This window comes from Equus quagga, chromosome 20, assembly GCF_021613505.1.
Source record: "Equus quagga isolate Etosha38 chromosome 20, UCLA_HA_Equagga_1.0, whole genome shotgun sequence".
Taxonomy (NCBI): domain Eukaryota; kingdom Metazoa; phylum Chordata; class Mammalia; order Perissodactyla; family Equidae; genus Equus; species Equus quagga.
The window spans coordinates 30,750,428-30,778,221 of NC_060286.1; the positions used below are offsets into that span (position 1 = coordinate 30,750,428).

Sequence of the window (27,794 nt, forward strand, 5' to 3'; positions counted from 1 at the left end):
ACATGCCTCAGACTTTTAAAACTGATCCAGAATTAAGCCACAACCCTGGCCGAAGAGTTCAGAAGTTCAAACCCCCTTTAGAAATTACTCAAGGAGATGAGAGAGAACCTGGAAAAGGAAGACTTTCGTCTTTGTTACGCTCTGCCATCCGTCCGGGAGCCGGGACCCATCCTCCAGGGCTGCAGGGCTGGCGGACGCAGCCCCCAGCTCGGCCCGAGCGCCCGCCCTCCGCCCGCCGGCCGGGGCCCGCGCCCTCACCTGCTCCCGCTCCCGCATCCTCGGGGCCGCGCGCCCGCTCAGCGGCCCGCCTCCCGGGGCCCCGCCGCGCGGCCGCCGCAGCCGCGCCCGCACTCCAGCCGGCGCCGCGGCGCGCTCATGGGGCTCGCATGCCTCACTTCCTGTCTCCCGAAACCCGGCCCGCAGACCATTCCCCAGATGGGCAGAGGCCGGCGGCCGCCGCGGCGGGGGAGGCCTGGAGGTGGCAGCGGCCGGCGAGGAGCGCCGCACAAAGAAACCAGTTGGGGCCCGGGGCGGCAGGAAGACGCACGCAGGGCACGGGACGCGCGGCCGGAGCAGTGGGGCGGCCGGGCCGGGCGGGCGGATCCGGGGAGGCGGCGGCGGCCCGTGACCTCAGAGAGTTGGAATGCGGGCGGCCGGGCGCGGGGGAGGCGCGGACAGCTGCGCCCGGCCGGCGGGGAGGGGGCGCGCCGCTGCTTTTTTTAATCATATGACCACTTATTTTAAGAGTTTCCAAATAAAGCAAGGCTTTTAATAAAAATGAGGGGAGGGGGATATGATTTCGGTTCCAGGTAAAGGGTTTTAGTCCTGTGTTGTTATTAGGTGGTCTGTAAAATGCTATTATTGCTGGAGTTATTCGTTGACTCTTGTACATTTCTGAAAACAATACAAGCGTTCTCTTTCTTTCTCTCATGTTTACATCTAAGGATATACCCCATGAAAAACACTGATTGGTAGTGGATGGGAAAGTCCCCTCACCCCAAAAAAGGTTGATATGCCTCAAGTGACCTGTTGGTCTCCAAAAGAGCTGTATGCATATGCAACACAAAGTAGAGCTATTAGGGACGGGGACTGCAGAGTCCAGTTGTCTGGGTTCAAATGTCAGTGCCAACGCTTACTAGCTGGGTGACTGTGCAAATTTCTTAACCTCTCTGTGCCTGCTTCCTCTCCTATAAAATGAGAATAATAATAATCACTATCCAGTAACTTGTGTAACATAGATGTGAAGTGTTTCATTTAATTCTTGGCCCTGTTAGCAATGTTTATCATTACACGGTATTATTACACTGCGTTATTAGTATTACTGTACTGCAGCGTTTCAGCCAAGGAATAAAACTGTGTGACCCTAACACCATCACGATAGGGTGTTTGATCTTTACTTGGCATGTGATTTGAGTGATTGGAGCAGAGAAGTTTTATTATGTAAATTTTAATTTGTGATTTTTTAAAAATTCTGTTGTTTCTGTGTAAGCTTTTTCATGTTATATTTCACAAATCTCATTTTCTTCAACAATTAACACTTCTGGAGTACTTACTATGCATAAGTCGTGGTCCCTGCAAACAAAGCACTTCTGGTGTGGTGGGTGATAAATACACCTACACATCACACACACAGTACAAACCAGGCCTCAGTGGGGAGTGCCATCACAGAGGCGTGAGTGCCGTGGGAGAACAAAGGCGGGCGAGACTCACTTTGGGTCAGGGAGCTAAAGGCAAAGAAGATTACCTGTGTTACTAATGGAAGAAAATAAATCAGTTCTGGTTGTAATGGATATTTCAACTGGACACTATGAGGGGGTCAATTTGTGTGAGGAAAGAAAAGAGACATGAAAATGAGTCACTTTTCTAGTCTCACAACCTAGAAAAATTGAAAGTATGTGTGACACTTTTCCCTTCCTCATCTCCAGCCTGTCATCAAGACCTGATATTTCCTCCTTTGAAATATCTCACAAATTCTTTTTTTCCTCTCTGTTCCGTGACCCACCCCCATTCTAATCCAAACCCTCATCAGTTTACATCCGGATTATTCCAACAAGGGTGGTCTCCTTGCATCTAGTTTCTCAGTTCTTTCTTCTTTCCATACTAATACCAGGTTTACCTCTCCCTTGGGCTTATCACTCCCAATGGACCCCAAGGCTAAGCTTTTTTGCCTTGACCTTTAGAGCCTTTCTAAACTGGCCTCAGCCTCTCTGACCATCCTTATTTCTCCCTTCACCCCGGATGCCCCCATCAAGCTGTTTCTCCTGGCCCGGAACACCTCCTGTCCCCCTGCCATTTGTCTAAGCCTTCCGTTTCTCTCCAACCCTCCATTCCATCCTCTCTGCTTCCAAGACAAATTTTTAGCCACCCCATTCCACAGGGATCTCCACACTTGGCAAGAACTTTAAAAACGGTTTCATGAAGGCTTCTTTTATATCTCCTAGAATTCCTAGGACACTGCTGGGCAGAGAGTAGGCACTAAATAAAAACTTGTTAATTGAATTGGGAAGAAAATAAAAGAATTTTAAAAATAGAAAATGATCATAAAACCCAAGCGATGTTAGACGACTGAGTTGAACTTCCTCCTTCACAGACCACAAGTGTCATTTGCTGACCAAGTTCTTAAGCTCCGCTTTCCCTCAACTATGTTAATTTGACAGTAACATCCCCATAACAAGCTGCTTGAACAATCCCTTCAAAGTGTTAGACATAGGGGCTGGCCTGGTGGCGCAGCGGTTAAGTTCCCACGTTCCGCCCCTGCTGCCTGGGTTCACCAGTGCGAATCCCGGTGTGGACATGGCACCAGCTGGCAAGCCATGCTGTGATAGGCATCCCACTTATAAAGTAGAGGAAGATGGGCACAGATGTTAGCTCAGGGCTAATCTTCCTCAAAAGAAAAAAGTGTTAGACATGAAATTATTATAGGCTTATGTTTGTATGGAAGGAAGTGAAGGAATTTCTATGGTCGAACCCCAAAAGATAGAAGTGAAAAGTCTTGAGCCAGCCTTGATGGCCTAGCAGTTAAAGTTCGGGGCTCTCTACTTGCAAGACCCTGTTAATTTCCCAGTCCCAGAAGCACCCTCCCCCCACTCCCCCACCTCCCCTACCCCCCTGTCTGTTAGTTGCCCGTGCTGTCACAGCAGCTCAAGTAGAAGAACTAGAAGGACTTACACTAGAATATACTATTATGTAGCAGGGCTTTGGGAAGGAAAAAAATCTCCTTTCCACCCTGCCTGCTAGACACCCAGCTCTCCTGCTGGGAGTAACCAGTGTTACTATAATCCTATGTATCTGTCTTGAGATATTCTATAGATAAATAAGCAATTACATATTTTTGTCTTTACCTCCTCTTGTTACCTAGAAAGTGGTATGTTACATATACTTTTTCTTTTGAAGGTAATTCTTACTAAAGTAAATAAATTAAAATTTAAAAAAGAAAGTTCTACACTAAAACGATGTTCAATAAAAGGGAAGGAAATTATGGCTTTGGTGGTGCATTGACTAATATTTTCTTAGGGGTTAAGAAATTAGCCTGCTTTGATAGCTTGCTGAGCATCCACTATACCTCACTACCTAAATTACCGTCTTCTGCAAGAATCTAAATTGGATGAACGCCCCACCCCAGAGAGATGATGATGCCTGGCGGGAGGGGGTGGTGGGAGCCAGAGCTAGACAGGTGAAATCTCCTTTGTTCTGTGAATCCTCGCTGTGTGCTCTGCCTACTACGCTCAACAGCACCTCAGCTGCAGCAGCTTTTCAGCTACCAAAGAGTGAGAATTTAGGGGATAGATTCCCTTGGACATCAGAGAAATGATGGTGTTGGCAATATAGTTGTTCAAATGGACAAGACAATGGAGAAAAGTGTGTCAGCCTCAGTAGCAAAAGTAACTGCTAGGACTGTAATTCCCAAAACTGAGGACTTTTGATCCAAGGGCAGAGATGCCATGTGATGATATTCGTTGTTGAAAAAACTTGTCGATTCATCCCACATTTATTGCAAGCCAGATGCTACAAAGAGAAACATAAATAAGATGCATGGGCCTGTCTTCAAAGACGGCCCATGTGAGAAACAGGTGAATATATAATTCTAGTGGGCGAATGTACCAATGGGTGTATATGCTAAGTGGAGTGGTGATGCCTGGTTTGTCACTGTGATCAGCTTCTGGCTGAGTCTGGAAGGACAAATAAAAGTTCACTAAGCATTCACAGAAAAGAAGAGGAAAGCATTCCAGGTTGAAGGAAACCACCCCCAAACCCTCCCCCCTACCACCACTTGGAAAGGATATGAGACATCCGGAACGCTGCCCTGAGAGGAAGCTGGAGATGCTAGGAGGCCAGTGTTAGAGGACTCAGGGCTCCATGGAGTTAGGGTTAGTACTCAGGCTTCTCTGACTTCAAAACCAATGCTCTTTTTAGTCATCTCTCTTTGAAAGACAGCCCAGAGCCCCCTTAGCCAGCACTATGATTTACTGAAATCTAGTCCTCATTCAATCCCCTAGCACAAAACATGCCAATCCTCCTGAACTGGAGAACCCTTCCATGCTGGAGAGGAATTCTCATGATCTAGTTTAGTAGTTTCCAAGCTGAATGCCCCTAGTCTTGGGGCATCATCTTGATCATCTTCCTCTGGAAGCAATGTGGTTTGTGAAGCTGTGTCTTACAGGGAAGCACCAGAACACTGTCAGACCGGTGACCACCATGGTTTAGTGGAGTTGCCCCCTCTATGATCGGGACACCGTAACTCCTGAGATCTAAATATGCAAGTTCTTAAGCAGCCTGCAAGTCTCTTTTTCCACAGTTTTAAAAGGATTGTCCTGAAAGTTAACTCCTTCTTGAATACATTTTAATATGTTTCCCTATACTGAATACATTTAATGAAAACATTTTTTATTCTTTATAAAATAGTCTTTCAATATTATCTGAATATGGACTAAGGATTTTGTACCCTGTAATAGTAAACTATGTGTTTTCATTCTTAGTTCTGAAATGGTGGGTAGAGAAACAGAAATAATGTCCCGTCTTTTGGATTGTGAGTGTGATGAATGCAGGGACTCAGTCTTGCTTATCTTTGTGCTCTGGCTCCCAGCACAGTATCTGGCTCAGGGTAGGCATTTAATTTTTAATCAAGAAGCATAGTGCTGCTGTAAGCCAAACACAGTTTGAAATGCTTCTCCAACGTTAACTTATTTCATCCTCAAAATAACCCTGTAAAGGAGAAGCTGGTATCCTACTTGTGTCACACATGTGGAAACTGAGGCCCAGAGAGCATAAGCCACTTGCCTAAGGTCTCAGAGGCAGTAGCAGAGCTGGGATTCAAACCCAGACAGTCTGGCTCCAGTGTCCTTGTTCTCCGTCACTCAGCTCCACTGCCTCTCATCAATGTTGAATGAGTGCATGATCGTTGGATTTATCCATGATGAATGCTTTTGTAATTTAGGTCATTAGTTTATTTTATCCTACAGATATTTAATAAGTGCTTAATATGTGTCTAGCATCCTGAAAGAAACTGTGGAGAAATACAGACCTACAAGGAGTTTATAATTTTGTTAGAGAAGACAAACACACACACAGGCATACAAATAAAATGAACGTTACACAGAGTATATTGTGTATATACTACTTGTATACAGAGTATATACAAGTAGCTCTCACACAGATGCTAGAGGAATTCAGAAGAAAAAAACAAAGGATTATATGAGATGAGGGCCAGATGGCAGACAGACCCTAGGTGGCCCCATGATTCTTGCCCCTTCTGTTTATACCCTGTATAATCCCTTCTCCTTAAGTGAGGGCAGCACCTCTGACTTGCTTGTAGCTAACAAATATGGCTAAGATGAGGGATTTTCCAGATGTAATTAAGGCCCTAAATCAGTTGATTTGGGGGCCAGGCCCTAGTGGCCCTGACTTACTTAAGTGAAAGAAGCCTAGGCCTTCCCTGAGCTGAGAGACTCTCTTTGAGCGCTCCCTGAAGTGAGCAGCCGTGTTGGAGTAGCCCATGGCAAGGAGCTGTGTGCAACCTCTACAACTGGAGGGTAGCCTCCAGACAACAGCCAGGAAAAAGCTGGGGCTCTCACTCATAAAGCAGCAAAGAAATTAATTCTGCTAACAACCTAAACGAGATTAAAAGTGGCTTCTTCCTCAGTCAAGACCCCAGATGAGAACACAGCCTGCCTGACACCTCAGCGGCAGCCTTGTGAGACCCTGAGCAGAGGCCCCAGATAAACCGTGCTCAGATTGCTGACCCATGAAAAGCACAAGATGATAACCGTGTGTGTTTTAAGGAGCTAAGTGTGTGGTCATTAGTTATGCGGCAATCAATAAATAATAAAGTCCACTTCAGGAATTAGTGGATATAGGGGAGAACCGAAACTTCTCTCTATGCTTACTCTGATTCTAAGGTTTTGTGAACACTGACAGGGAGAACTAAGCTGCTCTTGATAGAAATAGGGACGTCAGGAGTAGAAACTAATCTAAATGGGGGAAGGGAAAGATGAAGACTTCAGTTTTGATGTGCTGAATTTGGAGAAAATACAAGTGGAATTTGGGAGTGGGGTTTAGATGAGAACTCAGGGCTAATGGAAAATTCGGTTATTATCAGCATAGAGGTGAGAGTTGAAGTCGTAAAAGAGTTCTCCAAAGAAGATGGTTCAGAGACAGAGGAGCAGGACGATGAGAATTAGATCTTGAGAAAAGACCACCGATGGGCCTGAGAGAAGGAAAGTAGAAACAGACCCAGGAGAACCAGGTAGTTCAGGAGTCAAAGAGAACTAGGATGGATTGGTTCTGTTGCGCTGGATATTCCATTTTCCCTCAAAGTGTAATTATAATGCAACCACTAGGAGGCGGTCTCTATTTAACATACAGGAAAACCGAGGACTCGAGACTTTAAACATCTAAACCAGTATCACACTAACGGTAAGTGAAGGCTGGATTCGAATTCGGATCTCACACCAAAGCAAGGGATCTATCCGCTGCACATTTAGTTGATCTTTATTTTCCAAAGGAGAGTAAAATGAATAAGTGCGGGCGAGGAAAAGGAAAGGCGAATTGCTCCCCAGGGGCCGGGAGAAGCCCAAAGACGGCGAAGGCGTCCGGACGCCTTTGCTCTCCCAGCCGGCAGCAGAGGTCGCCAGAGCGCAAGCTTCGCGGGCCCAGGTGTGCGCAGGCGCAGGCACCGGCGCAGGCGCGCTGGATTCGGTTCGCTCCGGAGTGCCGGGCCGGTGGGGGCGGGTCACGCAGAGCGCGCGGCCGGGAGCGGCGGAGCCTGTGGCGGTGACGGTGGCGGCGGTGGGGCTGCGGGGAAGCGTTGCGCCGCGCAGTGCTGAGCCCGCCGGCCGCCGCGGAGCCATGGAGATCGGCACCGAGATCAGCCGCAAGATCCGGGTGAGGCCCGGGTCGGGCGGGGGCGGGAAGTCGGGCCTCGGCGGGCAGGCGGGCGTGCGGTTGTCAGGAGTAACGGGGACCGTGGGCCCGGCCTGTACGCCGCGGCCTGGTCGCCGCCGGGCGCTCCTGACGGGCCGTGGGGCCGGCGAGTGTCGCCGCCTCGGCCAGGCCGCCTCGGACCTGGGCGCAGACGCGGCCCTAGAGAGCGGGGCCGCGGCCGGAGAAGGAGCCGCCGGGAAACGGAAGGAGGCGTGGGGGGCCCAGCGGGAGCCGCGCGCCGCCGAGCAGTGAACCGCTGTCGGGACGCTGCTGGAGGGGGCGCCGCGGGCATGGGGAGGGGACCGCGGGGACGGCGAGGGACTGCAGGGACGGGGGAGGGAACCGGGAGATGGCGAGGTGGGAGGGGGCCGCGGCGACGAGGGAAGGGGACCGGGGGGCGGGGCCGCTGGGCGGGGAGGGGGTCGGGGCGCCTGCCCGCCGCTCCCCGGGGAGCCCAGGGGCAGGCGGTGCGCGCGCCCGCGAAGTTGCCTCTGTGCTGCAGAGTTGGTTTGTTTTCCAAGGGCCGCGTTTCTCACTCGCAACGTTTGTCTTTTTTTCCCACCCCCCCTCAGAGTGCCATTAAGGGGAAATTGCAAGAATTAGGAGCTTATGTGGGTAAGTTCTTTTGTTGCTGTTAGCCTAGTAGAATTTAGAGTTTGCAGCTAATTGAATTCTAGTGAATGCATTTTTTCTGTCGTACTTTTGACTCTTGAGAGGCCCCCTTCTACTTTCAAATCTGATACTCGCTGGTTGTTGTTTTTCATTGAAAGCTCTGTATGCAACCATTTTTTTTTTAATCAAACCCCCTTCTAATAGAATGCTTTGAAATTGTTTAGCTTCCTTTGTTGAGGCTCTGTCATATTTTCCTTAATGTTTGTCCGATTTGTCTTTACTTTCCTCTTCATTTTTCAGAGTTATTATTTTGGATATTAATGCTTGGTGCTTTCTGGCTTGCCTCTGTCCTGGTTCAGTGAGTTTTATTTTCAGATCTCTCTTACCTCCTGACAGTAATGTGTCCATTTTCTCTTTATTCTTCTATAATTTATAATTTGAGTGTTTATTCTTGGCCAGGCACTGTGCTTAACTGTTGTGTATGCATTAGGTCATGATAATCCCCAGGAGAATGCTGGAACGCAAGCGGTAAAATCCCCAATTGTATGAGCAAGGAAACTGAGGCTAAGAGTGCTTACTTGAGCAGGGTTTTATGGATTGAGACCCTGGGTCTGTTTGGCTCCAAAGCTGGTGGTGCCTTCTACAAAAATAATAGCTACTACTTGAGATAGTAGTTCTCGAGGGGTGAGAGACCCCAAGGGTCTCTGAAGTCAAAACTGTTTACGTATTAAAACTGACAGGTACTTGCCGTATTCACTGTGCTGACATTTGGATTGTACAAAGGTAGTCTTGGGTACCTTAGCCTGAATCAAGCTCTACGAGGAATCATCATAGTCTTCACCACCCTTCCACTTGCAGTTAAAAGAAACGCCAGTTTCACTTAGGAATGTAATTGATGAAGCATAAACATATTTTTTAAAACCCTGGCGCTTGACTACATCTTTTTGATATATGGCATGAGGAGATAGGAAGTACTCATAAAGTATTTCTGCGGTATACTGAAGCATGATAGGTTGTCTTGAGGGAAAGGATTTGTATGATTGAGTTGAGTACTGACTAGTAGCCACCTTTTTCATGAGCCATCAATTGTAACTTCTAAGAAGGACTGACAGGCTAGTTATGTACACTTGAGTATTCGGCAGACATTTGCTTGAAAAAGAGCTAAGTAAAAGAACTGGTAGACTTTGTTGCCAGTGACAAAAGTTGAGCTTTCAAATGAAAATCAGAATTTTGGAAAGTTTGTGTCTCCCTCCATGAACTTGGCAGCTTCCCAGTATTTAAATTTCCTATGAAATCAATGGAGATATTAGCAATTGATTCTTTATATTGTATAATGAAATGTATCAACATGTGAATGGTTTGTACAGCTCAGTGAACCAGTATTTTTTCAAATGACCAATGCATGATGTTACAGAATTATACAAGGTTAAAAGATCCCTTAAAAGTGCAGAATAGATCAATGGATTTTCATGTAACAGAGTACAAAGGTCATTGATATAGTTTTAGTTTCCATATTCCTGCTGACCTTTAAAAAACTACCACTTGTAGAGTTTTGGTGTAGTATCATGGAAGAATATCCACATTAACTGAAGAGGCTATTAAAATACTCCTTTCTTTTCCAAGTGCATGTCTGTGTGAGAGCGGATTTTCTTCACATTCTTCAATTAGAGCAACGTGTCACAACAGATTAAATGCAGAAGCAGAAATTAGAATCCAGCTGTCTTCTTTTAAACCAGATGTTAAGGAGCTTTATAAAAATTTAACTTGTGATAGGTGTATTTTAAATGGATAAACACTTTAAAATTCTCAGTTTTAATTTCTAGTATTGTAAATATCAATAGATATACTCACACAAATAAAAGTTTTTTGGGGTCATCAATAATTTTTAAGAGTGCAAAGGGGGCCCGAGACCAAATGTTTGAAAATTGCTAATTTACCATGTGCTGGGCACACTTTGTAGATTATTTGTTGTCAGGATTGTTGTAAGACTTTAACAGAAAATAAAATTGAGGCTCAGAGGTTATAGATGAAGCTGAACCAGGCTTGATTTATTCATCCAGCACTTAATGGATGCTAGCTACGTCCCAGGAACTTGTTGGGGTCAAAAAATAAATCCACAGAAAACCTACAGTGAGAACTTTCTTAATTCTAGAGCATGAAAGCAAAAACACATGTCCATTGGGTCTAAATTCAATCTTACTGATGTTTCCTAGCATTTAGCAAAGATCTGAAACCAAGGATTTTGAGCCTATTAAAAACCTGGTTACAAACTTAGCATAGTCCAATATGAAATATAATTGTACTAAAAATATATATTTTACAGTTTGCAAGATATTTTCATATAGTTCTATTTGTCTCTGAACACAGTGTTGGTGTGGGGGTGGCAGGTAATATTCCTCCTTTTACAAATAAAGAAATGGAGTTCTTGGGAGGGCTAAATTTAAGAGCTTGTCAATAGCAGGTTTAAGACCAAAGAACTCAAGTCTTCTGGGTTCTTGATGTTTCTGTTAACTTTATAATAGAAACTTGAATCAACAGATAAGAGTCACTCTTGTATGCTCCTCTAGAACTTCCCTGAAATCTCTCCCAGCGGTTAACATGCTAACACAGCTTCTCAACTTGTCTTTGCTTCTTGATTGGAAGTTTCTTGAGAGCAGAGACTTCATATTTGTTGTGTCCCATTGGCCGAGCAGAGAGCCTGATTTTTTTCATAAATGTTGATTAAGTGGGTAAACAGGGGTCACCGTTAGACTTGATTTGAAATACAAGTATACATTATTAATTTATGTTTACAATTAGCTACCTACTTTTTTTATGTATATACATCATTGCCCTTCTGAAAAAGGTGACTTTCTAATCTCTTTGTGCTAGCAAGAGTCCTGGAAACCTTTAAGGCTATAGAAACAATTCTTTAATAAATGTTTGAGTATCTGTTTTCAGGGCATTGGGTGAGAAAGTCCTTTTTATTAAGAGTGATGAGGTCTCGTTTGTATGTTTGTTTGAAATGGAGCACTTTAGTGAAATGGCAGTTATAATTGAGAGCAGTCTTTCAGTAACATTTCAGAAGTATGAGCTTACAGAAACCTTCAAAATTTTTACTTTTTTCAGTATATGAAGTTGAGAAATCTATCATAATTCTGTAGGAATGTATCATGAACACATTAATTTTTTATTAGACACCTATTTCCCGTTTTGTGTCTACTGAGAAAACAATATGAATTTCTAACAGCTTTGTTCAGATTAAATTGGTATACAGTAAACTGCACATATTTAAAGTGTACAATTTGATCTTGACCTGTATATACCATAATCAAGCTTGAACATATCCATCACTGCCAAAATTTTCCTGGGGCTCTTTTGTATCCCTCCCTCTTTCCCTGCCCCCACCCTGTACCTAGGCAAACACTGATCTCATTTATGTAAAATTTTAGAAAATGCAAATTAATATACAGTGCTGGAAAGCATAGTCTGTTTTTATTACTGGCATTATGAAGGAGAAAAACTGTCAAGACTGCCAAAGCACTACAGCTTTTCTATTGGTTGACCTTTTGTGGGTTACCAGTGGCAGCCCATAGTAGGTATACTTTTCATAAATAAACTACCAGGCTTATTTACTAAAATTGTCAGAAAGCAGTGGGAGCCTTTTGATACTCTGCAAAGAAAATAGTAAATGACTGGCTACTTGTATCTCCTCACATCATATTACGTCTCCATCAAATATTCTGATTTCTCTCTTTCCATTTGTAGATTGGGCTTTTCAGTATATTTATGCTTTTCTTGAACTGAATTTTTATTTCTCCATGAAACAAATGTCTAATAGTAATTCTGAAATGAACCTTTCAGCCCACATAGAAATATTATAGGTATTTAAGGTATTAAGGAATCTAAAGGAATTCTTTTGGTGGGGATTAGAGTTCCTAATAAATGGCTTTTGCTTCCTTATCTTCCTATTGCAGTGGTTTTTGATTTTGGTCCTAGGCTTCACCCTCATAATCACTGTGTAGGAGGGTATGAGGATAAAACAATGAGTTGAGTTGAAATTATTTCACTGATCTTAAGATTGAATTTTTTAAATGATGTAGAATTTTTGGATGGTTTTAGTTTATTTGATGTTGCTGCAAGTTTGTTACCCTAATTAATTGAAATCTGTCTTTGCCAAGGATAAAGGTGTTCTCTTGAGAAATGAGTATCATTTTGAAACAAATAAACACAAAACTCAATTATTATTCTTGAGGAGTGTCCGTGTGCTTTCTGGAAGTTTTTCTGAAATTAATGAGCATTATTAAAAATTCAAGGAAATGATTGGATTCTCAAGTTTGATACTGTAATTCACAATATCTAGTTTTCTAAGTATTCATTAGTCATTCCTAGTTCCTATTCCTCTAGTAATTGAAATACCTATGGAATGCAGAGAAAAAAAGCTATGCTTCCTTGTCAACCATAATTCCAATAGAGCCGAGCTACATCTATATTTTCAAGCACGTCAACTTTAAGTAGGAGAAAATGCTGAGGAAAACGTAAAAAAGTTTTTATATACTTTTCCTTTTAAATAGATGAAGAGCTTCCTGATTACATTATGGTGATGGTGGCCAACAAGAAAAGTCAGGACCAAATGACAGAGGACCTGTCCCTGTTTCTAGGGAACAACACAATTCGATTCACCGTATGGTATGTTTCTGAATATTTACCCCTCAGACCAAAGTTTGCCACAAGTCAGAGTACATCTTCTGTCTGAAAAGAGGTTCTTGATAGGAGAGTCAGATTCAGTATGGAGAGGCAGATTGTGATGAGAGCACAGCTTCTGGAGCCAGACTGCTGAGACTGAATCCTGGATCTGCCTCTTGGAATGGTGTCTCCATCTGTAAAATGGGAACAGTAAATCACCTTTGTATGATTGTTTGTGAGGATTAAATGAGCTAATACGCGTAATGTGCTTATAGCTGTGACTGGCCCATAGCAAGTCCTTAATCTATGTTAATTGTAGTTATTGTGTTTATTTTGTAAACTTCTGCATCTTATCATTCCTTCTCCCCCACCAAAACCAGTTACAGATGTTTTTTGGACTCAAAGACTTCCTAAATTAGTTTTCCTAATGAGTTAACTCTTAGGGGGCAGGGTTTTTTGACAAAATTTCAAGTCAGTTTTTTACAAATTTGCAACTTTTGGGGCCAGCCTCAGTGGCCTACTGGTTAAGTTTGGCATGTTCCTCTCCAGTGGCCCAGTTTCGGTTCTTAGGCATAGACCTACACCACTTGGCTGTCAGTGGCCGTGCTCTGGTGGTGGCTCACGTACACAAAAGAGGAAGATTGGCAGTACATGTTAGTTCAGGGTGAATCTTCCTCAGCAAAAAAAATAAATAAATAAAACTGGCAACTTTTTGAAGTTTGGAATTTTAAAAGAGGCAACTCTGTGTTCAAATATGAATTACTGTTGTAATTTTCAATGTCCTTTTTCAAACTGCATATGCTTTTAGTTGAGAATACTGACTAAAAGCATAAGATTCAATTTAAGAAAGCAGGCCAAGTTCTGGTACCAGGTTTGAAGTAGAATGAGGACTGGGGGATAGTGATGTGGCTGAGAATAGAGCAGGAAATATTCATATAAGGGCCCTCATACTGGGAACCACCAGTTATAGCACAAGTTGATGATGGAGCAGAAGTTGAATGAGCAGGGGGGCCTGCTTAATTTGAATGACAAGAGACTGCGAGAATAGGGGGCACTAAGGAGGGATCTGAAGCTGGTTAACTTCTTGCCTTTAAACCAAAGTCTGTCTTGAAGGTGTTTCTGCCCCAGCAGGCAGTTGTTTGCTTTATAACTCTTCTGAGGCGTTCTTGAAATTCCACATAGCATCCGCCAGGTTTATATTACACAATTTTGAAGAACATTGAGTGCAGTGGTCAATCCTCAAATGTTTTGGTGCCTGCACTCCTGCAGTGTGGATGACCTAACCACTTGTTACAGTTTGTCCCCAGAATTTACAAAAAAGAGAGATAGAACATGGTACTTTAGACTGGGGAAATTACTGTTATCATGAGAACTTTTTTTTTTCAAGTCTTCATCAGTCCAGGTATTTGTTTTGTTTCATAGACGTTTTTTATGATCTAACTTTTGGTTCAATCTTTGGATCGCTTTGGGTTTGAGTCCCTAATATAACATGGAAGATTGATCTAGTAGATCCTTTCTCAGATAACTTGATGGAATACTTCACACAGATTTCTTACATAAACAGACTACTGACTCAATTTGAATTTAAAATCACATTAATTCAACTTTCTCTTCTTGCCATAAATTCAGTTCTTTCACATGTGCTGAAAGTGATGGTGTCTCTGTTTTGCCACTTTGCTTTCCCAAGTGTTCATTGACACCAGCCTCAAACAGACTATTCTGATTCTGTGGAGCTCTGTAATAATTGTGTCCTAGGGTACAGTGGCATGTGACTGGGTTCTGGTTGAAATATTATAATGAGATATTTCTGGTGTTTTCAGGAGGCCTGGCTTCTTGGAAGGATTGTAAGGCAAATTTGCCTTGTACATAACTACTAAAATAGGTTATATTATAAGCAAGGTTGTGGCCCGTGCTTGTTTACCACATTAGTTTTGTAAATAACATAGTGAAGTGACACAGTATATTTTGAGATTATTTTTAAGTTTCTTTTATTTCCCAGAGTTAAGTTCCAGAAACCATAAAAATAAAGTAGATTTAAACTGTGCTTAAACGATTGTAATAATGAGCTGTATTACGTTTGTGATATTTTATTTTCTTTTACCATAAGCTACACTGAGTCTTTAGTCCTTATGAAACAAAATGACATTCTTTGTAGATCAAGACTCTGTGATCAGATGATATCCCTGCCCTTATTGTTGCAGAGGCTAAATGTTGAAAATAGTGATGAAAAAATCGTATTTTTAATTGGCTTCTGCAGTATTCATGTAAAGCCTTTTTTAAAATGTGAAGCTTTAAGTTTATTCTAATACTGTTTATGCACTAAATACCGTTTATTACCATGTATCTGAAGATTGATTCTATGATGTCATCAAGTTTAGAGTGACACTTGAAATAAAATGTTTCTTGCCTGAAGGAAGCTTTAATTTTTTTTTTCTTTTAGGCTTCATGGTGTATTAGATAAACTTCGCTCTGTTACAACTGGTAAGATTCATAAAAGTGGGTTTTTTGGAATTTGTTATAGCATGTGGTTGTATTATTTCTAAAGTGATATATACTTCTTTGGGGAAAAAACCTATAAATTTGAAAACAGTTCACTGGAACTTTTTTAGGAAGCACATATTTTTATGAATTTAAGAGCAATAAATTTAATATAACTGAAAGATAATTTTAAGGGAAGGGGAACTATACATTTTATCCTAAGGAAATAATTATAGGTGGGTGCCATGATTTAGCCATGATTTATGATTGAAAATTACTTAAAAGTTCAATAATAGTAAAGTGAATAAATGATTATATTGCTATGTATGGAATAATATCCGGCCATTAAAAACGTTGTGGAACAAAATGTATTGGTTTTAAGTTGGTGATGAGGACAGAGAAGGTTCAAAGTAATAAAAATAGCTTACAAGAACCATGTATTCTCCTTTCCAGATCCTTCCAGTCTAAAGTCTTCTGATACCAACATCTTTGATAATAACGTGCCTTCAAACAAGAGCAGTTTCAGTCGGGGAGATGAGAGAAGGCACGAAGCTGCAGTGCCACCCCTTGCAGTTTCTAGCACTAGACCTGAAAAAAGAGATTCTAGAGTTTCTACAGGTTCTCAGGAGCAGAAAACCACTAGTGTTAGGTAAGAGTCCTGGGTAGACCTGCTGTAGACAGGTGGGTATGTGTGTGTGACATTTACTTTAGTTTTTATATCTTTAAATTACTGTTTTCAGAAACTACTGGAGGCAGGGAGGTGGTCATGAGCAATTTTTTTTAAATAACTTTTGATCTTATCCTTTCATTATTTTATTTTTTAACTCAAACATAATAAGTCAAAATTTAAAAAAAGAATGCAATTTCAAAGTAGTTTTTAATGGAATACGTAAAGGGAGTATCCAAACTTACTCACTAAAATTTAAGTAAATATTCTTCGAAGTTTTAAAGATACTGCTCTAACTTGGTTGTAATACTTTGTGTGTACGTGTGTTTTTTAAAAAATAGACAGACTTATGATGATGGAGCTGCAACCCGACTAATGTCAACAGTGAAACCTCTGAGGGAGCCAGCACCCTCTGAAGATGTGATTGATATTAAGCCAGAACCAGATGATCTCATTGATGAAGATCTCAACTTTGTGCAGGAGAATCCCTTATCTCAGAAAAAACCTACAGTGACACTTACATATGGTTCTTCTCGCCCTTCTATTGAAATTTATCGACCACCTGCAAGTCGAAATGCAGATAGTGGTGCTCATTTAAACAGGTTACAGTTTCAACAGCAGCAAAACAGTATTCATGCTGTCAAGCAACTCGATATGCAGAACAGCCGGGTGTATGAAACAGGACGTTTGTGTGAACCAGAAGTGCTGAACAGCTTAGAAGAGACTTATAGTCCCTTCTTCAGAAACAACGCCGAAAAAATGAGTATTGAGGTTTGTATATACTTAGAAATTCTGGCTTGTTAGGCTGAAAGTTGGCAGTTCTTAATACTAAATGGTATGTGAAATAAGTAAATGTGTTTTGTAAGTTTATTTTAAACTGATTTTTTACTACTCAACATATTATCACCAGTCAGATTTTCCTCTTCGCAACTGGCTAGTATAGATGTTTTACATCTTATTTACTTTCCTGGGATGCCCACATTTGAGATAGCTTTAAGTTTACCTTATAATTTTGAGGGGATTTTAGGTCAACTTTAGATTTTTCATGGCTATTACTAGTAAACAACCAAGTAACTCCATTTTATTAGTTTCCTTAACAGTGCTGTATGCTGCTGTTTAAAATAAATATTAAAGCACTAGTTTTTATTTTAGCTAAAGCTTGGCTATTGGGGATAATATTTATATTTTTAAAAGAAACCAGGAAATAACCCATAATTCTTAATATGATTGGCTTTTTCTTAAGAAGAAGAAAATATTCCATGGTAGAACTTTGTTGCTTTCTGAGACTAGGTAAGCATACATTTATCTGATTTCAGGAAGAAAACTTTCGGAAGAGAAAGTTGCCTGTGGTAAGTTCAGTTGTTAAAGTAAAAAAATTCAATCATGATGGAGAAGAGGAGGAGGAAGATGATGATTGTGGGTCCCGTACAGGAAGCATCTCCAGCAGTGTGTCAGTGCCAGCAAAGCCTGAAAGGAGGTACCTTTACATGTCTGTAAATTAATCTTTAATTGCCTAATGGAGTCTTCTGGGTGTCTTGAAGAGGATGTCATGAAAATAAAAATGTAGTAACATATAAGGCTTTTCCATTGGTTTTTGAGAAACACTTATATTGATGAAAGAAAAATTGCTTAAAATTGGAGAATATTGTAGAGAATATTAAAATGTGTAATACGAGAGTGGGGGAGTTGATCCAGATTCATTATTTTAAAAAGTTATAAGGTTCCAATCTAGTGGGCATTTCCTAAACACTGAAGCTGGTGTATTCCAAACCTAAGGGAAGGCTGCAGTAAAAACGATAATAGATGGCTAGCATGTAAAGAACTGAAATCTAAAATTTAATCAAAATACCTTTCTTAACTTCTTTAGACCTTCACTTCCACCTTCTAAACAAGCTAACAAGAATCTAATTTTGAAGGCTATTTCTGAAGCTCAAGAATCTGTTACAAAAACAACTAACTATTCTACAGGTAACTTAAATGTATTATGTTTACTTTAAGTAAGATTTCTGTAACTCTTGTGTAAGCTAGAAATGATGCTCCCCAGGTTGTGGGAAAATACAGGCGTCTGCTAGATGTCAAGACTAACATGAGGTTTGGAGAAGAATGGTTTTAAAAGGAGATTTGACCAGTTGGAGAAACTTTCAGTGGAATTTAGATGCCGCCTCAGCATGGCCTGATGAGTAGTGCCATGTCCACACCCAGGATCTGAACCAGCGAAACCCAGGCCACTGAAGCAGGGTGCATGAACTTAACCACTCAGCCATGGGGCCAGCCCCTGGAATTTAGTTCTTTGAGCAACTGTAATGCCTTTTACTCCTTTCCAATGTGTGTGAAACATATAATAAATAGAAATTTTAAAGGGAGTTTTGATAAAGATGGGACTTTCATATTTGTAGCATTAGAGTCACTATTGGATATGAATTTATGACGTATAAAAAGCAAAATTGGATAACACTGAGAGGCTGAACTTAGCAAAATTTGTCTAGTATATGAACAGGTTGGTTTCTTTCCTTTCAGTAGAACCCATAAATAGAATATAAGGTGGAGAATTGACTTACTTGTGAAGTTCCTGCCCCAGTCCTAGTGGAAGTACTAAATCATTTTGAGAGAATATAGAAGTATTACGTATTTTTAAAAAAAGGAGATGATGAGTCAGCTATAATTTGATCTTACAGAAGGCTCATGCTGAAATGCAAACCAAATGGTGGTGCCATATTGCCATTAAATTCTGTACACTGTGCCACACACGCTATAGCCAGTGTGTAAAAGTTTCTGTTAATAAGCTAATAACCCACTCTAAAAATTTCTGTTTTTACTTTTGATGGATTTGATGACCATTCTTTTAGCATTGTTCTGCTTTTCCATTCTCATTTAGTGACCCCTTCCTAAAGTGAAGTAAACTGTAAGCTATCAACTTTTAATCCCGATAGTCATCTGTCCCCTTGCCTCTCTTCATCCCTAATTTAACCTTGAACATAAAATTAAACAGGTTTTGGCATACACGATAAAGATTATCAGGCAAATGCCAACACTTGACCTAATGATTCATCTGTTTACCTTCCCTCTTTTCGTCTTGTCAGCAATATTTAGTGTTGAGAATGCTGAGACTTTTAGAGAATTTTACTCACTGTGACCTTTAAATTTTCTGTTCTTATAATAGTTGGAGATTTTGCAAGTTTTTTGAGCAGTGGCATTGAAACTAAAGTTACCTAGGTTATCTAAATTACAGTTTGAAATTGTTACAGGATCATGAAGCAGAACCTAAACTGCATTTGGTTAAAAATGGATGCATATGTGCTGCAGTGTTTTTATGGCATGTGGTTTAAAATGTATAGCTGCTGTTTACATACATAGGAGTATGTAAGTCAGGTACCTATCTCTTGGGAATATTGTAAGAAAGAGTGAGGTGATATCTATGAACTGTTTCGAACTCCTCGTGTTCTAACCCCACGCAGGCATTTATGTTTAATAGAACGTATTCACTGTTGAGTTTTGATATATTACTGCATTTGCTTTTCCGGTTTTTTTTTGCATTTTATGTAAAAGTCTCACAGAAACAGACACTTCCAGTTGCTCCCAGAACTCGAACTTCTCAAGAAGAATTGCTAGCAGAAATGGTTCAGGGGCAAAGCAGAACTCCCAGAATAAGCCCCCCCGTTAAAGAAGAGGAAATAAAGGGAGATAACATAGAAAAAAGTCAAGGTAATAATTTAAATCATATTTCATTCTCACTTTTTTCATGAGGCATTAAATATTTTGTAATGGGTGTTTATGAAATGTTAGGTGTTTATGAAATGTTAGTTATACTATGAGAAAAGTGCTCTTTAGGTCCAAAAATAGAATGAGAAGGTAACGTGAGGAAAGTTTATACTTAGATTTCGCAGAACTTTAAAAATCTTTTTATTACGGAAATTTTTAGTGTTCTCAAAAGTGGCAAGAACAGTGCGATGAATTCCCGTAAACTCAGTCACCCAGCCTTAATAATTATTAGTATTTTGCTGGTCTTTAGAAAGCTCCTACCTAAAGGTACACAGATATCTACGTTTTTCCTTTTCTTTTTGTTAATCTTACCCCTATTCTCTTGAACTTGAAATCATATCTTTAAGTCTCCCTTCTCTCCCCATCCTGTCTCTGTCACTTGCCAGATCTGCCTTAATGTCCCCGTGGCCCTACTTTATCCCCTGTGCCTAACATACTACAGTTAGCTTCCAGCTGATTTTTCTGCTTCCTTTCTCTCAGCCCCCCACCCCCAACTCCTACGCAGACACTCTTCTGTCTAAAGTGTGACTTTGCTCATGTGACTCCTCTGTGAGAGCATTTATAGTGTTCCCCCTGCCTTTGCCTTCAGAACTGATGCCATCAGCCTGGCCTTTAGGCAGCATCATTATCTGGCCCCTGGGCCTGCCCAGCCTTTCTCCACTGTTCTCCCACCTGATTATTCTGTTCCCATCAGGAAAGATTCTAGTTTCTTCTTTTTTTCTTCTACTAAGACCTTAATTGAAAAACCCCACCAAAACTGTATGCTTATCATGTTATTTCTAACATACTTTTCTAACACTGGAATACATTTTTTCATTCCTCCTCAGTTGTGTCCTTTAAATTGTTTCAGGTTCATCTCACGTTTGCTTATTTCATGACACATTATGATTCCATCCTGTATTTGTCTCTTCTCTTTTTTTTAAAAAAAAAATCTTTGACTGTAATGTGCAATTTGCCATGTAAGCATTATGTGCAATTCCAAGAAATGATGGGCCCAGGAACAGGAAAACCCCAAAACAGCCAGAAGGTACTAACTAGAAAGTGTAGGTGGGCCAGTTTGTGAAGAGCAACTGGAAAGTGGGATTTGAGCTTCAGTAAGGGTATAAGAATTGCAGTGGATTTAAGGCCATTAAACGGGTTTAAATCTATGATTTCGTAATGATATTTTTAAAATGTAAACCCTTAGTTGGTCACCTGGAGGATAATAGATACTAACTCATTATCTTGAAAACCAGATAAAATAATTGAGCTTTTAGCTGTCTTTCCTCTAAGAATGGTACCACTGGGTAACCAAGTGTAATAGGAGGAGTTAGCACTTATTTTTGTAAATAAAGATTTATCGGAACCATGCCATGCCCATTCACTTGTGTATTGTCTGAGGCTGCTTTTATACTACAACCACAGAGTTGAATAGTTGAAATAGACCAAATAGCCCAGACAACCTAAAATACAAAACATGTGTCAACACTTGATATAGTAGATGAGGGAAATTCTTAAAATTTTTGTAGCTAATAAGTGAACACAAAATGATAGAATTATAGTTATTTTATTTTATTTTCTTGCAACTCACAGTCAATTAATGAATCTAAGCCCTGGTCATTAGTGGCTACTAAACCATTTGTTTTTAAGTGAAAACCAGCCGTTTTGTGCTTCCTGATGAAAGAATAAAGCACTACCTTAGTCTTGCCAGAGGATTTGAACCTGCGTGATCAAGCCTTCAGTCTAGCGTTCAGCTTGCAGGAAGTGCAGAGGTCAGGGGAATATGTTGGTTGCTGCACTGTGAGCTTGCAGTAGACAAAGTACCATCTCTGGGACACTATATAGTTCAGACAGCAAGAGAATTCTAGATTACAAGACTTAAAAGAGAAATTAAAATAAAAGGGTCCCGGTTAAGCTGTAGTGTCTAGGGAAGCACACTTGTGTGATAAAACCACAAAGAAACTCTAGGTATTACTATAAAAGGCATATTCATACTAGTGATTACTTTTGAAGAGGACTGATTAGGATGGAGCACATGGAGAGATTTCTGGGTTGGATGACACAATTCTGTTTTCTTGACCTGGATGGTGATTATAAAGGTGTTTTGCCCTATCAAAATTCAGTAAGCTATTGTTTTGTGTGGTTTTTTTTATCATTGTTTTAAAATAAAAGGTTAAAAAATTTAAATGGCATTAAGTACCTCTTTTGATGAGGACTTTTACTGGTTTCATTGGTTCACAAGTGCAAAGTGACACTCTGCAAACAGCTATTCATTAATGTGCTTACGCAGTGTTTCATAGTTTTCTCTGACAAGTTTTTAAAAATCTAAATGTGTACATGTATTGGCCTGAGTTGTTGATAGTGTTCTTTCATCTCTTTTGCCTCTATTTTTACTGTCTTACTCACCTCACAATGTTTGTGCTTTTTCTCTTTTTGTCTTGGATTAATCTGTCACGAGAAATGTATTTTGCCAGTCTTTTCAGAGACTTAGCACAGCAACAGTAATCTGGCTTTATTGATTCTCTTTTGGTGTCTTTTTTTTCTTTCATTGATTTCTGCTCTTATTTTTACTATATTGGTCTGTATTTTTTCTTATTAATTTATCTTAGCCTGTCTTCTTAAGCTGTAAATTTCCCTTGATCTGTTGTTTTTGCTGCATATCACAAATTTTGATACATAATGTTTTCATTATTACTCTATCTTTAATTCCCATTACGATCTTCATCTTTGATCCGTGAGTTCCTTGGAAATGTTTTTAAGTATATGGAAGTTTTATTTATTTTTTTGTCTTACAATCTTTTTTGTTATATATGTTTGACTTAATTGCATTGTAGTCAGATAATGTGATCTGTATAATATTCTTTGAAAATTAAGACTTAATTTTGTACATCTTTCATGTGCATTTTGGAAGAAAGTGAACTCTAATTGTTGGATTGAGAATTCTGCATTTAGTAGATAAAGCTCTAAATTTATGTTGTTCAAATCTTGACCTTGCTAATTTTTGGTTGGCTTGACTTATCAATAATTGAGAGAAGGTCTTGAGATCGCCCATCAGGATGACAAATTTATTTTAATTTCTCTATACCTCTATCAGTTTTTGCTTCGTTTATTTTGAGGCTCTTAAACTAGGGTGCATATATAGTTAAAATTGTTAGATTTTCCTGATGGAATTGAACCTTTTACCTTTATCTATAACCCTCTCTACCAAATGATGTTTTTATCTTAAAGTCAGTTTTGTCTGATAGTGATATAGCCATTTAGTTAGTATTTGGCCCATATATCTGTTTTCCATGCCTTTGTTTCCACTTTTCTTTTGTTATGCTTTAGGCATGTATATCTTTTAAATAAAAAGCTAGATTGTGTTTTAATCCAATCTGAGTTTGCCTTTTATTGGAAAGTTTAAACCATTCACATTTATTATAATTATTGATGTAATTAGATTAGTTTCTGTCATCTTTTTTGGTTTGTATTTGCCTGCTTTTGATCTTTCTCCTCTTTTGCCTTTTTTAAGATTCATTAATTACTATTGCTATTGTTGCTGTACATTTTTTTTGCTAGTTTAAATTTAAACACTCCATTTCTGTTCTTTAGTGGTTACCCCTGAAATTTTACCATGCAGATTTAATTAAATATTCCAAAAGTTAATATTGTGACCCCATTCCCAAAGGGAAAATGGACTTTAGAATACCTTAGCTCCAGTCTTTACCCTCCTGACATACGTTGTTTCATTTTGGCCCTTTTAAAAATGCATAATTTGGGTACCACTGTTATTATTTTACCATATAAAATGGTACTGTTTATTCAGATTTACCAACATGTTTATTATTTTTTATTCTCACATCTCTTGAATGTTATTTGGGGATCATCATTTTCTGATATTTTGAAGTAGTTTTGAAGTATGTTCGTTGGAAGTTTCTTTAGAATAGGTATGTTGGTGGTAATTTCCCAAAAGTCTGTTTACCTGTAAGCCTTTTTATTTCTCCTTGTTATTGTGCAGTAGTTTTGCTGGATACCCAGGTCTAGGTTAACAACAGTTATTTGCATTGTATTATTCCATTGTCTTCTGGCTTCCATTGTTGTTGAGTCGACTTCTATCATTCTAATTATCTGTTGTTCCTTTGTAGGTGATCTGTCCTTTCTCTGGCTGCTTTCAAGATCTTCTCTTTGTCTTTGATGTTCTGCAGTTTCACTACGATGTATCTAGGCGTGGATTTCCTTTTATTTTTCCTATTTGGTATATGTTGCATAAAAATATATATACTTAAAATATTTTACATTATGAAATATATGCTCACCTTAGAAAATTTGGAAAAATAAAATTGTAATATCTGGTGATAGATTAGAAAATAACCCAATAGTATATAGAAAAATTTAAAATAAAAAGTAACATTCCCTGCTCATTCTTCTCCACCCTTTTTTTTCCCCAGAGGCCACCACTTTTAAATGCTTCCATTTATGACTTTCTTTAATTTTCTCCATGTCTGTAATAATGTGCTTATACCACTGTTTAATTCACCAAGTGTAGATGGTATCTTTTGATTTTTGCTACAAAATGTCAGAATCTCTCACGTTTCCCTGCCTCCAAGCCGATATAGTAAAATCACTATTTTTAGTTCATTTATTAGTTAATTTTGTAATTTTAAGTAGTACACTAAATATCTGTTTCTTGTCTGATTAACTATATTTCAATGTACTTTAACTCTTCAATTTCAATGTAAGATGTTTATGTCCTTTAATTCTTGTATATCTTTTCTCACTCTCACCTTCTACACTTTGTCATCTCTACTTTTATATTGTCAAAGATGAGCAAATTTACCTTTTGTTCTGTTTTCCTAGTTAAAACTACCATGCTTTGGAGGTTGACTCTAAAAGTTGAGAACCAATAAGCAGCGTTTACATTATTAAGACTATATGAATATTATAGGGCCAAATTTACGTTTTCTACAGTTCTTTGTTTAGGAGTTCCCTAGAGTTTATTTTTTCTGCTCTCATATAGTTTTTTGTTTTTCTTGTGTTCTTATTTCTTTTTTTTTTCCTCTTCTTGCATTGCCTAACTGTGTTATAGCCTAAAAGTCTATCATTTTATAGTATTAAATCTTTGGGTTCTCATTTGTTCTTAGGTACCTTCCTCCTAGAGCCTCTGCCCTCTTTTGCTTTCTCACTGGTTACTCTCTAGGTCTGCTTCAAGGCTGTCCTCACAGGACTGCTCCTCCCCTGACTTTGCTCTGCATTTCCTGCATCCCACTTTGTCTTCTCAGTATAGTCCTCCATTTTGTCACCTCATCATGAAGAAACTAAGTATGGGAGGTAAATTTTCTGAGTGCTTAGAAGTCTAAAGGTATCCTGGTACTCAGTTGCTACTTTGGCTAGGTACAGAATTCTAAGTTGAAATCATTTTCCTCAAAACTTTGAAGGCATGGCTTCATTATCTTGAGGCTTTTATTGTTTATGCTGAGAAGTTGGTTACCTATGTGATACTTATTCCATTATAGAATACCTGGGCTTTTTTCACTAGAAATTTTTAGCGTTCACTAGAAATTTTCTCTGTGTTCTTGATGTCTGAAATTTACTGTGATAAGTCTAGGTGCTAGTTAGTTGCTTTTGGGCTGGATATCTTTTGCACCCTTTTAATTTTGAAAATCCATGCTTTCAGTTTGGGAAATTCTCTTACATTGTTTTTTGAAAAAATTGTTCTCTGTTGTCATAGGTCTCCTCTTTTGGAAATTCTGTTAGTTGGATGGTAAACTTCCTGCTTTCATTTTCTATCTCTTATCTCTGCTCTCCTCATTTTTGACTTAATCTTGTTGTCCTGCTCTGGAATATTTTCTTGACTTTATCCTTAGTCGTCTTCTATTTTCTTTTTAAGCAAGCGTATTTTTATATTTCCACAAGTTCTTTCTTGTTCTGTTTTAGTTAGCATCTTGTTTTGTGGACATGATATCATTTCAAATTTGAAAAACATAATTAGAGGATTCTTTTTTTTTTTGAAAGATTCTCTTTTGTCCCCTAATTGATGGTTTCCTTCGGAGTTAGTTTTTGTTTGCTTTTTTTGTCCTTTTATTCGCGGACTCTTTTCAACAACATCTGCAGACACGTGGTTCCTAGTTTAAGAAGACGGTACAAAGGCTTACCTAGAGTTGTGTGGGCTAATCTTTATTGTGGGCAAGTTTTGTTTTAAATAAAGCAGACAAGTAGCTGCAGTTGGCCTTGAAATTGTGGAGTAATTTCCCTAGGGGGTGCTTATACTCCCACTAGCTGTCTAGATTATCCCCAGATAATTTGCTGTTTCTGTAGAAAAGAACACTTCTTTAAAATTTTTAAAATTTTATCTTTTAAATGTCTGTCTGGCTATATCATTCGCAAACCTTGTTTTCTGTTTCACATCCTTTGTAGTCTTCTTTGCTCATGGCTCCAACTTCTCACAGTTGGATGCCCCTTTGTTCATTTCATCCAGATTAAATATCATCTTTGCACTGTCAGCTCCCAAATTTATATCTCCAGCTTGGACCTTGCCACCTGAATTTCTAGTTCCTATCCAACTGCTTACTCTACATTTCTTTCTGGATATATAATAAATCATTTTAAACTTGTCTAGAGCCTAACAACAAACGATCTTCCCCTCCAATCTGTTTTTGCTCTAGTCTTCCTCACTTTAGTTAATGGGAGTTTTACCTTTTCAGTTGCTCAGGCCAAGAGCCTAGTGCTATGGCTGTTCTTCCTTTCCTCTCTCCTTTTACCTTCCTCCCTCCTTTAACTTTAGCAAATGTTGTCAGCTTCTGCCTTCAGAATATACTAAAATCACCCACCCCTCATCACATCTGCTTCTACCATCCTAGTGTGAGCCATCATCCATGCCTTGCTTTGATTATTGGAATAGTGTCCTTACTGGTCTGTCTGCTTTCAAACTTGTCCTCCTACAGTCTCTATTCCACACAGCAGCAGAGTGATCCTCTTAAACTGTAAATTAGATCATGCCACTGCCCTGCACAGAACCCTCTGGTGGCTCCCCATTATGCTCCAAGTCAGAGTCAGAGTCCTACCTGATCTCATCACCTACCACCCTCTCCCTCCCTCCACTTTGTTCTCCTTGCTGTTACCCTGACATACTTGGTGTGTTTTTCTATTTCAGAGCACACTGAGATGCTTTCCCTCTCCCTGGAATGTTTTCTTTCAGGTGTTGACATACCTTGCCCCAAAGGCATTTCTGTGAGGCCATCCTCAGTGTCCTACCCCCGTGGTCCCTAACCCACTTTTTTAAAGCTTTATTTTTCTCCGTAGCACTTACTACCATCTAATATATATATTTTATGTTTTCATAGTTTAGATATTTTTATCCAGACTCAGGGCTTTAAATATCAACATAAAATATGTTATATTTTAACATATATTTTGTTTTTCTGTGCGTTTGGTTTCAAAGTTTATCTCCTTCCCCTCTCCACCAGAATGTAAGCTCTGACCGGGGGTTGTGTGTTTGTGCGTGCGTGTGTGTGTGTGGTGTTCATTGCTGTTAGTGAGTGCTCAGAACCATGCCTGGCATATCATAGGAGCTCAGTAAATATTTGTTGCCTTAATGAGTGTGTTGCTCCTGCCTTGCATCTCACTTGCACTTTTCCCAGGGTCTCTTTTGTGGCTTTTTTGCTCTCCTTCATAGCCAGTACTTGTCCATATATGTTCTGTTTCCCAGAGGTGGTTGAAATCTAATCTGCTCTGATCCCTTCCCTAACCCCCATCTCTAAATCAGAGATCTCCATATTTCTGTATTTCTGACCATACAATTTTTTGTATTCTGTAGTCATTTTCAACGTGACACTTCAGTATATATATTTTATTTACATATACACACACAGACTATTATTGAATGTATGTTAGAACATGTAAAAATAGAACTCTAAGGAGGATGGAGATAGAAATATTTCTAATGTAATAGAACTTCTGATGTTCTACACCTCAGTGGATAATCTTAGAAACCAATTTGGAGTCCACTGCTGTGTGTTGTTAGGAATTTGTACCCTTTTTAAGCTCTTCATTTTTATAGCCTCTCCAGAAAGAGAGGCTATATAAATGGATATATTCAATATATTATGTTGGACTGGAAGCACTGTGAAAGAATCTTAGTAAAAAGGGATATTCAGAGAAAACAAGGGAAATCCCTGCTTCATCCTGCCCATGGCCTTCTTCGGAGGTGAGCACAGCACTTGCAGCAGTTAGGTCTGTG

At 39.6% G+C, this 27,794-nt stretch overlaps 2 protein-coding genes across 8 annotated transcripts in view; one reads left to right on the forward strand and one right to left on the reverse strand.

The window, feature by feature from the left end:
* The window catches only part of PTPN21 (protein tyrosine phosphatase non-receptor type 21), a 78,495-nt gene extending 77,902 nt beyond the window's left edge, over window positions 1–593 (reverse strand). Inside the window, exon 1 of one of the 2 annotated variants that reach the window (XM_046647308.1) lies at window positions 259–593. The gene's annotated coding sequence lies outside the window, so the exon portion shown is untranslated. The other variant, XM_046647309.1, reaches the window with a different exon arrangement.
* A 6,627-nt stretch (window positions 594–7,220) lies between these two features.
* The window catches only part of ZC3H14 (zinc finger CCCH-type containing 14), a 38,326-nt gene continuing 17,752 nt past the window's right edge, over window positions 7,221–27,794 (forward strand). For all 6 annotated transcript variants that reach the window (XM_046647095.1, XM_046647096.1, XM_046647097.1 and 3 more), the window contains exons 1-9: window positions 7,221–7,380; window positions 7,992–8,034; window positions 12,585–12,699; window positions 15,137–15,177; window positions 15,628–15,823; window positions 16,183–16,612; window positions 17,158–17,318; window positions 17,709–17,809; window positions 19,388–19,543. In XM_046647095.1, coding sequence (XP_046503051.1) covers window positions 7,345–7,380; window positions 7,992–8,034; window positions 12,585–12,699; window positions 15,137–15,177; window positions 15,628–15,823; window positions 16,183–16,612; window positions 17,158–17,318; window positions 17,709–17,809; window positions 19,388–19,543 — 1,279 coding nt within the window. In that variant the 5' untranslated portion in view covers window positions 7,221–7,344. The remainder of the gene's footprint in view (window positions 7,381–7,991; window positions 8,035–12,584; window positions 12,700–15,136; window positions 15,178–15,627; window positions 15,824–16,182; window positions 16,613–17,157; window positions 17,319–17,708; window positions 17,810–19,387; window positions 19,544–27,794) is intronic.